Source organism: Chiloscyllium punctatum, chromosome 26 (genome assembly GCF_047496795.1).
Source record: "Chiloscyllium punctatum isolate Juve2018m chromosome 26, sChiPun1.3, whole genome shotgun sequence".
NCBI lineage: Eukaryota > Metazoa > Chordata > Chondrichthyes > Orectolobiformes > Hemiscylliidae > Chiloscyllium > Chiloscyllium punctatum.
In genome coordinates, this window is record NC_092764.1 from 36,965,294 (window position 1) to 36,982,267 (window position 16,974).

A 16,974-nucleotide genomic window follows, 5' to 3' on the forward strand; every position below is an offset into this window, starting at 1 on the left:
CTATTGTGATGATATATACTTTTAAGGGGCACTTGACCTGTTTCTCTTGAAGAGAGGTGTTGTAAACCTGGTAGTGAGGTGTCTACTCCACGGAAAGCAGTGTTGATAGATTTGTTTTTTTTAAGCAGATGAAAGAAGCACAAGTGGATGGAGTCAGGTTCACACAGTCTCCAGGTTTTAGTTTTGCTTTCAGTTGTTGGAGTTGAAGCTGCTAGATAGAGCTCTTTCTCTGCTGCTGCAAAAGCTCAAGTTCTCTTTCTGCTGCTAGTTTCATTCCATGGGTGTTGCTCACTCCTCCAATTCAGGAGAAATAAGTAGCTCCTCCAGTCCAGGAGAAGGAAGTGTAAATCTGTTTTACTGCATTTGCTTTTGCCAAGAGTATGTTTATGGAATGCTGCTATATTGGAACAATGGATGAATAATAGGTGCATATTATTTAAAAAATTTTTTAAAAATATAGTTAGTTATGTTGATTTCTTTTGCTGGCACTTTAATGACAATGTCAGAATAACGTGCGTTTTGCTTAAAACCTGGTAGTTTGACTAATCAAATCACATCTGGAACATAATGCCTTACACTTGCCTTTAAATAAGATAAAAAGTTATAATCTAGACTATCGCTCTGATATATTTTGAGGGGCTTTGTCTGGTACAAAATAATGTTTTATACAGCTTGAACAACACTTCTTGTTCCTTAATGAACTTTCATACATATGTGTTGGCATTAGAACAAAGGACAATACAACCTGAGATGCTGGATATAGTGCTGGGGCAATTTGTCTTTGCATTAAACTCTTCTTCTCATCATTTTAATATATTTTATTGAAACTGGTTCTTATTCACTACTCATTAGGACCTACTTTCTGATATAGTTTACAAAAAATAATTGTGCTACACTTAATGGATTTTCTAGAATAATCCCTTTATCTTGTCGATTTGAATGCAAAGCTTATTTATTAATATTAATTTTATAGGAATATAATAAAAGCAGCAGCAGGGGTATTTCATAATAAAGCTTATAGTATGATAAGAGAAACTGGATAAAAGAACAAGCTGTAACAAACAAGGAACAAAGAATGCAGACAAGAACAGCAGGATGACCAGATAAGAAAATAACTAACAAGTGAAGTAATCGGCTTATGATAGGATGGGAAAAGGGAGGCGTGATTCCGCAACTTGTAAACTGAATAAGAAAACTAATATGCTCTGTTTTCGTGCGCATTTCTGCTTGATTACAGAAGCGTCTGGTACTTGCGAGCCTGTAATAAATTGTTCTTGTTTCCAAGACTTTGTCTCAGGCTGATTGATTTGTGAGTGAGCTCTGTTTCTCACAATTAGGGGCCAGCCGGGATCCAAAACGCCGACCGCTCGACACTCTTGGGACGATGGGGGAGGTGCACCTCGGTGATCTCCGACTCCCTTGCTTGTCGTTGATGGTTTGGACGAGTAAGATCCGGACTGGGAGACCCTGGAAACAAGGCGGGCAGACGTGGTGGGTTCGGTCGGGCAACTCTTGTGCATAAGACCCGGATAGGGAAAGGTCTTAAAGGATATATCCGGGCAACTAGGGGGCAGCGGTATTTGCTGCAGTAATTGCCATGGGACGGGGTGTACCGAAATGACCAGGTAACTCTGTGCACAGACCAAGGTAAGAAAAGAGACCTTTAAGTATTGCCTTGGTGGTCGGGCGTACGAAAGTACGGGGAATTGGCAATATATAAAATTAAGCATATGGCAATGGAAAACAGCCCATGTAAGAAGGGCTAGTAGGTGAAGGGCTACTGAGGGTGCACTTCGTAACTAACTTATGGCCAGATGTCCAGAAAAATATTCAAAAGCTAGAGGAGTCGTTGCGGGAAGCACACTGTGCCTGTGTGAGAAAGAGCTGTACAGCAAGTAGAAAGTTTAACCCTTTGTGATTCGGTTTGAATGTTTGTGCTTTGTTCCCTGGAGCTTGAGATCCGAGACTGTTTTGAATCTGATTTCTACTATGGAAATTTTAACATGATTTCTTTTAAGGTTGAAGATTTTACAGATTATGAAATAAAATGTTAACTCCTGTTCTTTTTTACAGGTCATGACTGCCTTACTATCAGTTTCTAACTAATCTCTTTTTCCTTACATAAAAGTGATTTATGGAGAACAGTTGAAGTCTCAAAAAGCATATAATTGGTCAGATTAATCAGACGAGTAAGGTGTCTAATCAGGACCCTGAAGGGGGTGTGGAAGAAGGTGACACCGGATCTCATTAAGATTAATTAAATTAGCAACAATGGGAGGCACAGGGAGTTGCCTAGGTAACGATCGATCTGTAAATAACGTTAAAGAAGAATATATTCCGCCCGACAGTCCTTTGGAGAAAATGTTGGGTAATTAGGAACACAACTCCCGGACGCGGGAGAAAGACAAGGCTACAACGATAAACTATTGTTGTTTCGTTTGGATTAGAGAAGGTACTAAGGCGCCTGGTTTTCATTTGGCCCAAATATGGGTCCGATGAGGATTGGCTGTGCCAAGATGTAAAAATATATGTCAATCGAAAAGAACCGTACAGTCAAAGAGAGTCTGAATATGCGGCTTGTTGGATAGGGAGCACGGGAGTAAAATTATGTCCCATGAATATGGAGGAATCAGGGGGAAAAAAAAGAATGAAAAAGGGAAGCCACAATGGGATCCCTTAACGTGTTTGCCACCCCCATATACTACTCCCCAGAATGAGCCTACAGCTCCCGAAGTAGAACAGAGTCCAGACACAGAAAGGGGGGGCGGGCGGTCACAGTCACTCGAGCCATCACACGTAAAGGAGGGGCAGAGATAATGGAAAATATAAAATTATGTCCCTTACGAGAGGTTCCGATTGGGGAAGGTACAATCGGATATGTAAACGCTCCCTTAACTAGCAGTGAAGTTAGGGTCTTTAAAAAGGAAATGAAAAGTTTAATAGAGGATCTGGTTGGGCTAGCCAAACAATTAGAGTAATTCCTAGGGCCTAATTTATATACCTGGGGAGAACTGATAGCAATTTTAGGAACATTATTTTCAGGGGAAGAACGAGGTATGATTAGGAGAGCGACTTTATAGGAATGGGAAAAGAAGCACCCAGTTGGGGAAGAAGGGGCCCCAGCAGAACAGAAATTCCCAAATGTTGACCCTCATTGGGAAAATAATGACAGAGAAGATAGGGAGTCAATGCGGGATCTACAAGAAATGGTAATATTAGGAATTAAAGCGGCGGCACCGAGATCACAAAACTTTGTTAAGGCCTTTGAAGTACGACAAGAGAAGGATGAAACCCCTTCTGCATTTCTTAAAAGGCTCAAATAAGCCACAAGGAAGTATTTGGGAGTGGATCCCAATAATACGATAGCACAGGGACTCTTAAAGGTCCAGTTTGTAACTAAATTATGGCCGGACATACAAAAGAAATTACAGAAATTAGATGGATGGAGTGAAAGACAGATGGAAGAACTGTTATGTGAGGCACAGAAAGTGTATGTGAAAAGGGAAGACAAGAAGCAGAAACAGAAAGCCAAAATGGTGGTGGTGGCAGTAGAAGAAATAACAAAAAGGAGAATGGGATCAGGGATAACAGGAAGAGTAGGGTTAGGGGAGGACACGAAAGACAAGGGTTAGATACCCGAGAAAGGAGGCAACAGGCAGGGTGTTACCAGTGCGGGAAAGTGGGGCATTTTAAACGGGAATGCCCGGAATTAGCACGAGAAAGGGAAGCAGTTTCCCTAATGACCTTAGATGAAGATTAGGGGAGTCAGGGGTTCCTTCCTCCTGAGACCCACCGGAAACCCTTGACAAATTTAAAGGGGAGGAGGCAATATTTTTGGTGGACACAGGGGCAGCAGGGTCATCCCTAAGTTTTAGGCCTACCGGCGTTAAATTGACTAAGGAGTATCTTAAGGTTTCCAGAGTAAAAGGCGAGGAATTTTTGGTGCCTATTTTTGAACCAACCCTAATTAGAAGAAATGATGAGGAAGTGATAGGACAATTACTATATATTCCTGACATTGGAAGTAATCTATTAGGTAGTGATTTGATTATATTGCTGGGCTTAGAAATTGGAGTGGAGGATAGTGCAGTAACTGTAACGATAGCTAAGACAACCTAAGGAAGATGGATCCTCCCTGATGGAAGGGAGTTATTAAGTAAACCAGTCGGGAGAAACATCCTAACCACCTTGCACAAAGGCAGTCACTGGGGCTCCCAAGCCATGTGTGACATAGTGTTAAGGAAGTACGGATGTAAAGGGATATACACATTAGTCAAACAGGTATGTGCAGGATGCCCAACTTGCCAAAAGATTAATAAGAAAGTAACGGGGCGGGGGGGGCAAGAGGTGGAAGAAACCCTGGGGTAAGACCTTTTCAAAAAATACAGGTAGATTACACAGAATTACTCCCATTAGGGAAACAAAAGTACTTATTAGTCCTAATGGATCACCTAACTGGGTGGGTGGAGGCATTTCCAATGTCCTCAGCTACTTCGAAGGTAGTAGTGAAAACTCTTTTAGAACATATAATTCCTCGATATAGAGTGGTGGAAAGTATAGATTCAGACCAAGGTAGCCATTTTACCTCTAAGATCCTACAAGAAGTAATGGCGGGATTAGAGATCTCTTGGGAATTCAACACTCCTTGGCACCCACCTTCCTCTGGACAGGTGGAACGAATGAATCAAATCTTAAAGAAGCAAATGTCTAAGCTAGTCCTAGAGATTCGATTACCATGGACAAAATGTTTACTTATCACGTTGCTAGGCATTAGGACTGCGCCTAGATGTTATATAAGCCTCTCTCCTTATGAGATGATGTTTGGATTACCTTTCTTGAGTGGAAGAGGGGAATAACCATCTGTAGAGTTCAATGATAAGTTTTTAAAGAACTATATTGTGGCACTCGGCTCTTCTTTGTCTGTCCTTAGGAAGAAGGGTCTGTTGACCCAGACACCTCCACTTGAGTTCACCGTACATCAAATACAACCAGGTGATTGAGTCCTGATAAAGACCTGTGAAGATACGAAACTGCACCCAAACAGGGAGGAACCGTTCCTAACCCTCTTGACTACTGAACTGCTGAAAAAGGGTGGAGTCATCACATTCGTGTTAAGGGCGGACGCTCCTTCCCCTCCGGCAGAGTGGCAAGCACATCCTACAGACAACCCTCTGAAAATCAAGCTGAGCAAAAAGAATGGACTGAGATAAGAGACTATTGGTTAAAAAAAAACTGTATCCCAAAACAATTGTAAGTGTTGCATGGACTCACTCCTCCCTGGCATACAAAGGGTTAGGGAATAGACAGATAGGGTTGTGAGCTGAAATGAGTGGTCAGCTTTATATTGTTACAATAATATTGGTGCTGGCTGCCGGGGGCGGGGGGGGGGTGGGTGGGTGGGAAAAATCATGTTGTACGTAAAAGAATTATGCTAAACTATAGGGGCATACCGACTGTTGGGTATGTGCGGATATCCCACACCATGGGGAATCCAGAATTCCTCTCATGGTAATACCACTTGCCAAAAGAGAAGTGTATGATGTACAACAATTTGACTTGGGCTCAAATCATACAACTTGGAGATTTGAAAGGGGTAATTATAACTTTGCAGGGTGGTTCCCTTGACCAGCCCTGAAAACTCTGGGTGCTATCGATGGCCTTAGGGCTTCCCCACCAAAAGGAGCAGTAAATACCACTTGTTTCTGTAATCAGAATGATACCGCACCCTTCCGATTAGGAAAATCATCTTGTGTCTACATCAGCCAAGCCACTGCCACGACCATTCCCCAAGTATTGAATGGGACATATTGGGTGGGTGGCTTAAAGGCCTACCCATTTATCCCTGGCGAGAAGTATGTTTGGAGTGGCGGATGTAACGGGAATGGGTGCTGCGACCATCCAGTTCAAACACTGCCTCAAAGCCAGAAAGGCTGAAGTGGCTGCTGCTATCTCGCCTATATATAATTCCCCACTTGAGGCTGTTAAAGAGAGCCCCAAAAATACCTTAGAATAAACAGGGAGGAAGGCGAGTAACCCGGAAAGTAACTGAAGGAGATCGCCTCCTCTGGACTTTGATACCTACGTATGGGACCGCTCGAGCAGGAGTGGAAATACAAAAGTTAGTGGCTTCCCTGGAAGAGTTGGCCAACAATACTGCTGATGCGTTGGCCGAAACCCAATCCCAGTAGCAGCCATAACGACCGAAGTGATTGCCACTAGGCTAACAACCCTTCAGAACAGGATGGCTCTGGATTATATTCTAGCAGAGAAGGGTGGTATCTATGCACTAATTGGAGAGGAATGTTGTACGTACATACCGGAGGTCTCCTCTAACATTACTGATATCTCCAAACATGTGCGAGACAAAATCGCCAAGATAAGGGAGGCTGGTAATCGGTACTGGAACGAAAAAGGATGGGAGTGGGGGAATTCAGGATTGACTGGTTGGGGAAGGTGGTTAGTCAATCTAGCTATCTATGGATTATTGATATTAGTGGGTCTGGTGGTAGGGTTCAATGTCCTAAAATGGTAATGAGCTGACTGATGATATCCCTTGGGGAGGGAACCCAAATAAATCATCAGATGCTTTTACAATCAGCAGGTGATATGCAACAAAGAGAAAGTCAAAGAATACTTCTAGAGTTCAAGGGACGAACAACACAAATGTAAAATGTGAGATTGTGAACCTCATCGTCAAAAGGCGTAAGAGGGCAGAACAAAAGAAAATGACTTAAAGGAGACTTAATAAGTGCAAAAACAACAGTTAGAGAAAAAGAAAAAGGGGAAATTGTGGGAGATTAGAAATGTTTTTGCAGATGGGTGAGGGGGTGTAGTGTGGGGGGAGGGGAAGGGGAACATTATACAAACGGTCGCGGAATTCTTGTAGCATGTAGCATAGGCTAAGACTTTAATGAATATAGAGGGTCTTTTAAAGAAAATAGTTTTAAGCTAGGAAATAACTTTAAAGTGTTGTAGTTGACCACAAAAAGAAGCAGCAGGGGTATTTCACAATAAAGCTTATAGTATGATAAGAGAAACTGGATAAAAGAACAAGCTGTAACAAACAAGGAACAAAGAATGCAGACCAGGACAGCAGGATGGCCAGATAAGAAAATAACTAACAAGTGAAGTAATCGGCTTATGATAGGATGGGAAAAGGGAGGCGTGATTCCGCAACTTGTAAACTGAATAAGAAAGCTAATATGCTCTGTTTTCGCGCATTTCTGCTTGATTACAGAAGCGTCTGGTGCTTGCGAGCCTGTAATAAATTGTTCTTGTTTCAAAGGCTTTGTCTAAGGCTGATTGATTTGTGAGTGAGCTCTGTTTCTCACATTTTTACACTAAGAAGTTATTTCTGAATGACTGGAGAGTGGAGGGGATTTTATTGGCACATGCAAATATCCCCAAGTTTGCACAGCATGTCCTGTTCATCGAGTTATGATGATAATCACAATACCTGACTATATTCTCATGAGAATCACTGAGTCATTCCTGAGCATACTATTAAGCAACTGAGACATTTTGAATTAGTTTCTCTTACATTGGTTATAATTGGCAAATATGAGCAAATGACGAGTCAAACAGAATTGTAATTAATAGATCTAAAATGGATTTGAAGAGCAAGTCCTTGACCTAAACACTAGTGAATTGTGATGCTCCTTACAAGCAACAGTACAAGTAAACATTGATGCTTTTAAAAGGAATTTACACAATCTTAAAGGTTTTGCTAACAGGATTCCTGTGAGGAAGTTAATATGGTGCATAAACACCAATATGGACCAGTTGGGCTGAATAGCTTGTTATTGTGCTGGAGATTCAATGAAATATAGTTGCCTAGTACAATTTTATTAATACGACCATACATTATTGCAATCTGGGTTGAGTTAAATCAGCTTATGAAATAATTCTCAATGAAGCAAATCACTTCACTGCATAAAGAATCACTTTATGTGCTGTGTTACTACTAATTCTTAGATTATTGAAGGCCAAGTCTTGAAATCATCTATGTGGGTTGGGATGTGTTCCCTGTCCTTCTCTGCAATCTAGTTTTCCAACTAATTTTAGCTTTTAAAAAATGATTAATTATCTTATAAGTATATCTTATAGAGGCAGATGAGATGATTACCCATAATACTACACTGCAGCAATTGCAGGAAGAAAAACTGGGAGGAGGGGGGAGAAAAAAGGTGCTCTGCATCACAAAACAGAAGTGATGAGCTTTAATTTACCTTTATGTACTGAGAACATTGCAAAAGCAAGCTGATCAGAGACACAGATTTAGAGAGGGTAAGTCATGTCTGTTGTAACTTTGCAGAGTTTTATTTGAAGAGATACTAATGTGGTAAGAGTGTATGGTTGCCAGTTATATGAATTTTTGGGAGTCAGTGGATATATTGAAGGTGTATTAGCTTTGAGCATTAACCCCAATTTGTCAGAATTATATCAGGAATGAAAGGTTAAAATATTAAGACAAGCTGCATTTCCTTGAGTACAGAATGCGTAACTGAGACATTTAGATAATTAAGAGGAGTTGTCATTAACAAAAGAAACAAGTTAATTTGTTGGGTGATTCCAAATCTGGGTGCACAAAATTCAAGTTAAAGCTTTGGCCAAACAGCTGGAAATCAGGAAGCTTTTCTTTACACAAAGGGTTATAAGTATCTGAAGCTTTTTCCTCACAAAACACTGTAAAGGATAGGTCATCTGAAGGTTTTAAAACATTGATTTTGTTTGGTAGGATTGTTAAGGATTACAGAAACAAACTGAGTAAACATAGTTAATGTACAGATCAGCCATTGTTTAGACTTGTACATCTAAAACAATGTGAAGAAAGAAATACCATGTGAAGAAAGAAAATACCATGTAGATATGATATACATGCAGAAATATAAGTTTTATTATTTTTAAAATTGAAAACCTAATCAAGTGAAATTAGTGCACACATGAACCATCGCAAAAGAAATATTTATTTTGCAGATTTTATAAACTAACTTGCCCAGTTCTCAATCTCCTAAGGACCTAACATTTACTCAATATAAAAAAAACAAACAGTAAATTGACTGGTTGATAATTTCAATGCAATTTGTGAGACCTTTAGCCACATGCAAATTCAGACAATGTTTGCTAGAGGGACTGTAGTCCCTTAAAAATATAATTTGTTTTATGTCAAATGACGATGTCCTGAGGTATATGAAAGAATAGAAGTTGGCCAATGGCATGTTTGCCTTCATTGGAAGGGACATTGAGTAGAAGAATAGACAAGTTAAGCTGCAGCTTTATAGAACTTTAGTTAGACCACACCTGGAATACTGCATACAGTTCTGGTCATCACACTACCAGAAGGACGTGGATATTTTGGAGAGGGTACAAGAAAGTGTTACCAATATGTTGCCTAGTATGGGGGATTTTAGCTATGAAGAAAGGCTGGATAGAATGCGTTTGTTTTTTTTTGGTGGGGGTTAAAAAAAACGTGAGGCACGTTTTCCACACGAAGGGCGGTGAGTGCCGAGAACATGCTGACAGACCAGACAGTGGAAGCAGATACAATAGTAGCATTCAATAAACATCTAGATGAATACAGGAATAGGAAAGGAATAGAGGGATATGGATGCTGTAGGTGAAAACAGTCTTAGTATGGATGGACAAAATGTGTCAGTGCAGGCTTGGAGGGCTAATCGCCTGTTCCTGTGCTGTATTGTTCTTTGTTCTTGCAAGGTCAATTCTTTCTCAAGTAATTATAATAGCTTATTATAACATGTGGGTGTCAGGTGTGGAAACCTCAAGGTCAGCTAAAAGGAGAACTCGACAAAAATTTGAAAATTGTACAACATATAGGGAAAGAACAGGGAAATGGGATTCAAATAGATAAATTTTGGAAATATTTATTTTGCTCAAGTGGTAGTTGTATCACTGGTGCGGAATATTTCATCCTTATGCAATGAGTGGAGTTTAGGGGGCAAGGACACAAGTTGAAACTGAAGCTAGTCTATGTAAAACAAATAAGCAAGGGTGTGAAACAAACACTGGGATTAGTCACATTAGGCAACATCTGTGGAGAGACAAACTGAGTTCATGATTTCCAGCTTTTGTAGTGTTTTGTTTTTGTAAAGTGTGATGATAATAACTGGATGCCGTGTGGCACTGCTCAGGTGTACTCTGATGTCCATGCTTGGGATAGTTAGACTACCCTGGTCTAAAATGATGCCATTGCAATACTCCCCCTAATTTAGTAAAAGTTTGTAAACAGCTAGTTAACTATGTTGGTCGGAAAGAACAATTGTTAGCTGTTTGCACATTTGGGACTTAAGATTATCCCATACATATTTTTAATAATTAATGCTTCAAAAAAATGGTATTCAAGTCAAATATTCCAACAACTGCTAAACTGCAACAAATTATGCAGGACAGGTTCAACTTACCATAAGTTAAACCAGTGGACATACACAGAAGGTTGTAAAATTGTTTGAAACATGTTTGAACAAAATTGGATGTCTTCATAAGTAACATAAAAGATCAGCATTTCAGATTACAGCCTAAAATTGTTGTTAGTGTTGCTTGAATGCAGAGCGAGAGAATTAATGCTGTCACAAACTTTGATGTGTGTTTCCACAATTAGGTTCCCATCCAATGCAGGAGATGATGCTGTCATCTTATCAAACATTTAGCGAATTTGACAAGTTATTACTTTGATAATGAAAACAGAAAATGCTGGAATTATTCAGCAAGTCTGGTAGTATCTGTGAAACAAGCAACACTTGTTCTTCTCACAAACAAGGCCATTGATCCAGATCTGCCAAGGTTTCATATAAATTGAATGCTAATCCTTCAAAATGAATTTGTTGTTTCCTCTTCCACCCCAATCATGAGTTCCTTTGGATAAGATGAAAAATTGAATTAGAAACAAAAATCTTTAAAAATTGATCTAAAATTAATTAAAAACAATTCAAGTGTGATGTGACAAAGATATTCAAAAACTTAACAACCTGAAATATAAAATGACTCTTCAAACAATACTAGGTGTCATCTGTATTTCAGGAATTGATCAAATAAACCAATATATCATAAGGATGCATGTTTCTTGGGTGAACTCAAGATAAGCATTAATACATGCTAGAGTAATGAAACCCAAGCCAATCTCTATACTGACCGTATACTAAGGTCATTTTCTGAGGTGGTGTCTAGGTTGAAGGTTGAACTGATGTAAAATATCTCCCAAAATATTTGCATTTGGCCTATTTCTCCATGAATGCATATTAGTGTTTATACTTATCCAAATCTCATGTTTTGAGTGGATTTCATCCTTTTAGACTTTTTCAAAATAATCTTTCTATAGAAAGGATATGTAAACGGATGCATTTGAATATTGCGTGTCTGAACTATATTCATACTTTTTTTAAAAAAGCAACTGAGATAGATGGCGAAAATGCTAATGACCTAAGCTTTAATAATGTTGCCCATAGATTATATGAAAAATGTATTTGTTAGCCATTATTTGTAATTATATTTACGATTCTCCTGTTAATTGTTTTAAAAATAAAACAAATACATAAGTAGTTAATCACGTCTTTGACTAAAAGTTGGAATGATCAGCTTTGGTGAAATTCAAGGTTTACTTCACAAAATCAAAATTAATTTCAATTAAGACAACCCACTAACGTGGGAATGCATTTAAATCCAAAATGTGAGATAGAGATAACAGCACAGCTGTTCGTGCTCACTGAGAGCCCTATGGAAAATCTGATGCTCACATGTGAGGTGACACAGGGAAATACAGACATTGATTTCAGTGTTGTCCAGCTTCTTTCAGGATGTGGTTTTGCAATTTTGGCAGATCAAATAGAATTTAGGAACCTCATGAACTTCAGCTATTCATACAATAATGGCTTATACATCTAGAATAAAGTTAAGCCTTCTTTAAAAATTGTGGTAACGGAGTTCAAAACAGGCAATTTAGAAGCGTACAGATGAGCAATTGCTCAGAACTTTAAAAACTAAGGATTTATGAAGGATTTTTCAGAAGTTTTTTTATTCCTTCATGGGATTTGGGGTTGCTGGCTGGGCCAGCATTTATTGCCCATCCCTATTTGCCCTTGAGATGATAGTAGAGCTGCCTGCTTGAACTGTTGCAGTCATTTCACGTAGGTAGATGCAGAATCCCATTAGGGAAGGAGTTTCAGGAATTTGAAGTGTCAATGAAGGACCAGAATACTGTGTATTTCCAAATCAAGATGCTGAGGGAGGGATGATGGAGGGAACATGCAGATGCTGGTGTTTCCTTGAATCTCCTGATAGAAATTTGCAATTCCACGACTGTCTCAGGAGCATTGGTAAATTTGTGCAATATATCTTGTAAATTGCACTTACTGTTGACATTGAGCTTCAGTGGTGCAGGGTGAACGTTTGTGGATTAGATACTTGAGCGTTATTGGAGCTGCATCCATCCAGGCAAATGGGAAATATTCCATCAGATTTCTAATTTGTGCTACATAGATGGTGGACAGGCTTTGGGGAGTCAGGAAATGAGTTACTCATTGCAGTATTCCTAGCCTTTGATCTCTTCATAGCCACAGTATTTATGTGGCTAACCCTGTTCAGTTTCTTGATTCCCACCCCCGCTGGATGTTGATAACAGGTGATTCAGCAACAATAATTCCACTGGATGTCAAGGGGTGATAGTTACATTCTTATTTGTTGGAGATGGTCATTGCCTGGCACAATGTGTGGTTCAAACAGTCACCTGCCATGTGTCAGCCCAAACCTGAACACTGCACAGGTGTCACTGCATTTGAACATGGACTGCTTCAGTATCTGAGGAATGACGAATAGCAATGAACATTGTGTAATTGTCAATGAACATCCCACTTCTGACCTTATGATGGGAGCGTTGGTGGGGGGGTGGGGGAGAGGGGAGAAACTGAAGGTAGTTGGGTCTATAAAACTATCCTGAAGAACTAGGGTTCTTGTGGCACAGTGGTAATGCCCTAATGTCTGTGTCAGAACGCCTGGATTCAAGTCCCATTAGTTTCAGAGGTTCTTCATAACATTTCTGAACAGAATGATTAGAAAATATTAATGCTGAAGAACTCCTGCAGAGATGGTTTAGAGTTATAGAGTCATAGTCATAGAAATGTACAGCATGGAAACAGACCCTTTGGTCCAACTCGTCCATGCCGACCAGATATCCCAACCCAATTTAGTCCCATCTGCCAGCACCCGGCCCATATCCTTCCAAATTATATACGCATCCAAATGCCTTTTAAATGCTGCAATTGTACTAGCCTCCACCACTTCCTCTGGCAGCTCATTCCAGAAGTACCACCCTCTGCGTGAAAAGGTTGCCCCTTAGGTTCCTTTTATATCTTTCCCCTCTCACCCTAAACCTATGTCCTCTTGTTCTCGACTCTCCGACCCCAGGGAAAAGACTTTGTCTATTTATCCTATCCATGCCCCTCATAATTTTGTAAACCTCTATAAGGTCACCCCTCAGCCTCCAACACTCCAGGGAAAACAGTCCTAGCCTGTTCAGCCTCTCCCTATAGCTCAAATCCTCCAATCCTGGCAACATCCTTGTAAATCTTTTCTGAACCATTTCAAGTTTCACAATAGGAAGGAGATAGGAAGACGACTAGAATTGCACACAATATTCCAACAGTGACCTCACCAATATTTTGTCCATGACCTCCCAACTCCTGTACTCAATACTCTGACCAATAAAGGAAAGCATACCAAACGCCTTCCTCATAATCCTATCTACCTGCGACTCCACTTTCAAGGAGCTATGAACCTGCACTTCAAGGTCTCTTTGTTCAGCAACACTCCCTAAGGCCTTACCATTAAGTGTATAAGTCCTGCTAACATTTGCTTTCCCAAAACGCAGCACCTTGCATTTATTTGAATTAAACTCCATCTGCCATTTCTCAGCCCATTGGCCTATCTGATCAAGATCCCGTTATAATCTGAGGTAACCTTCTTCGCTGTCCACTACACCTCCAACTTTGGTGTCATCTGCAAACTTACTAATCATCTTCTTATGTGCCAGATATGATCTCAACCAGTGAACAGTCTTCTCTCTGATTCCCATCCACTCTAGTTTAGCTAGTTCTCCTCGATGCCGGACTTGGTCAAGGGCAGTCAGTCAGTCTCATTTCAATCTTATACCCTCAGATAAGAGGGCATTTACATTCTAGAATCTACACACCTTTATGAGCAGATAGATGTACTGTTTTACCCCTACTTATCACATAAGTGTTGCCCTGTTAATTGAAAGATTATTAAATAGAACAGTTTAATACTTTATAACTATCCAATAATTAAATATTGACCAAACAGAACACTTAACGCAAAATACAAAAATGACCAGGATCTATACAACCAAAAGAATATTTAATTTTAACTTTTAACATGGACATTTACCTGAGTTATCAGTAATCTTCTTCAGAACTATCATTAGTACTGGTCAAACTATCATAATCATCAATGATGGGTTCCATTACTACTTGTTTTTCGTTTCTTCTAATATCTATCAAAGATTAAGAGGAAAAATTAATATTTATGATATTCTTATATTAATTTGTATGTCTAAAACAATTCTCATTCTTGGCATAAAAATATTTTTCTTCTATTCATCTCACCATTTAACCATTTTAAATAAGTACTGGAGCTTGTAATCCAAAGCTCATCTGTTTCCCTTCCATTATCTTAAACTAGAACAGTTTTATATCTAACATCAGATATTCTGAGGTTACCAGAAGCGAGGGACGGTAAATCACTAGTTCTCACTAGTCACTGCTTCAGCGTTTAAGTAGGAAAGATCATTTCTAGAATCAAAGCCAAATACTACCTTCTTCAGAAAGATCGATTGATACATTCCAATATCCATTCCCATCTAAGCAGTCATTGCAAGATGGTTCATATTTAGTGATATTCAGGAAGGAGGAATGACTAGCCTGTATTTCAGTGATACTCTGTGTACAATTCATCAAAGAACAAAAGGACATAGTGTCCAATATGATTTTACAGGGAATTTTTCTATTAAGATTCTTACTACTTATTTATAAATTTGATTGTCACAGAAGACTACAATCCCAATAGGCAATTTACATTAACTGGTTGCAATTGTACCAATATATCTCAAGCTTAACTAATGGTGGGACAGTAGTCAAGGATGAGACTGGCAATAATGTGTGAATTTGAGACTGCTCTGTCTTTTGATTTCAAGGCAAAGGATTTAATTTGTTCAATATATGTGCTCTAACATAATATCAGGTACTTTCAAAGTACAGGCTGAGAAGGTAAAGTTGTACGTCGTTTTGTATTGGGATTCAATGAGATTGCATCAACCCAATGATGCATTGGTGACTTATCTGGGCGTAGACAAATGATAATGTCACTGGACAAGTAATCCAGAAGCCCAACCTAACAGTTAGGGGTTAAGGGCTCAATCCCATCAAGGCAGAGGTGGAAGTTAAATATAATTTATAAAAGCTGGAATTAAAAACTAGTTTCACTAAAGGTGACGATGAAACTATTGATAATTATCATAAAATATGGTTCATTAATATGCCTTAGGGAAGAAAATCTGCTCTTCTGGCCTGTGATTCCAGGTCCAGACAATGCAAGAAGCTCTTAAATACCCTCGGAAGGCCAGAAAGAAATGGAACTAGATGGGACCAACCAGTGCTGACCTAGGCATCGAAAATGACAATGACAAACCTGTCTCTGTGAAATCTTCCTGACCAACATTTGCAGACTTGTGTAAAGTTTAAAGAACAGACACACAAACCAGTCCAGCAACAGCCTGTGTTAGTCATACCTACAGAATCATACCTTACAGACAATGCCCCAGTCAAAATCACAATCCCTGCTTATGTCCTTTCCCACAGACAGGTCTGAATCAGAAGTGGCATCGTATAAGACCTCACATTCCTCTGCAATGAAACTCACCTGCCAGGTGTCTGCCCATTTAATCAACTTGTGAATGTCCCTCTGAAGTCACTCAGCATCATTTTCACCATTCACTATCTTCCCCTCCTCTATCCTTCACAAATCTTTTACTGTTAATATGTTTGAAGAACATTTGACTATTCATGTTAGCACAGCCTGCCATCCTTTCCTCATATTTCCTCAGTTTTCCTTACTCTAACCTTTGCCTCTCTCCTGCATTTGACATACACTTCCTCATTTATACTATTAATATTATTTCAATATGCATCATAATCATCCTTTTTATTCATTAATATCCTTATCATTCAGGGTATTCTAGCTTTGGATATCCCATATTTATTTCCATGGGTATATGTCTCACTTGCACCCTATTAATCATTCATTTGAAGTGCTCCCACTTTTCATCCACAGTTATATCCACAAAATGCATTTCCAACTGACCTGCTCTAGTTCAACTTGGAGACCCCCAGAATCTGCCTTTTTCCGGTCTTGAATCTTAATCATTGACTGATTTATATCCTTTTCAAACTTAATCCCAAGGCCTTTTATTCTTATATAAGAAGCAAGAGTGTAACTAGAGAAAGGATTGGTCCACTAAAGGATAAGGAAAGAAGGTTGTGTGTCGAACCTAAGAAAATGGGTGAGATTTTCAATGGTTACTTTGTATTAGTTTTCAATGAGGAATGGGAGGTGATGAATGCTGTGATTAGAGATAGAAGTTTGTTTACTCTGGATCACATTGACATAAGGAGAGAAGATGTGTTGAGTAAGCTAAAGGATATGAAGGTGGACAAATCCCCCGGACCGGATGGGATCTATCCCAGGTTGCTGAGGGAGGTGAGAGAGGAAATAGCTGAGGCCCTGACAGATATCTTTGTATCATCCTTAAACATAGGTGAGGTGCTGGAGGGTTGCTTATGTTGTCCTCCTCTACAAGAAGGGTAGTAGGTATACTCCAGTAACTACAGACCAGTGAGTCTAATGTCAGTGGTGAAAAGTTGCTGGAGAAGGTACTGAGGGATAAAATCTATT

The 16,974-nt window shown here is 39.5% G+C and overlaps 1 protein-coding gene across 1 annotated transcript in view; it reads right to left on the minus strand.

The window, feature by feature from the left end:
- Positions 1-8,942: 8,942 nt before the first annotated feature.
- Positions 8,943-16,974, minus strand: part of tdrd12 (tudor domain containing 12) — a 150,645-nt gene continuing 142,613 nt past the window's right edge. Inside the window, exons 42-43 of the mRNA XM_072547812.1 lie at positions 14,413-14,518; positions 8,943-10,869 (exon numbers count right to left, since the gene is read on the minus strand). Of these exons, the coding sequence (XP_072403913.1) occupies positions 14,421-14,518 (98 nt within the window). The 3' untranslated portion in view covers positions 8,943-10,869; positions 14,413-14,420. The remainder of the gene's footprint in view (positions 10,870-14,412; positions 14,519-16,974) is intronic.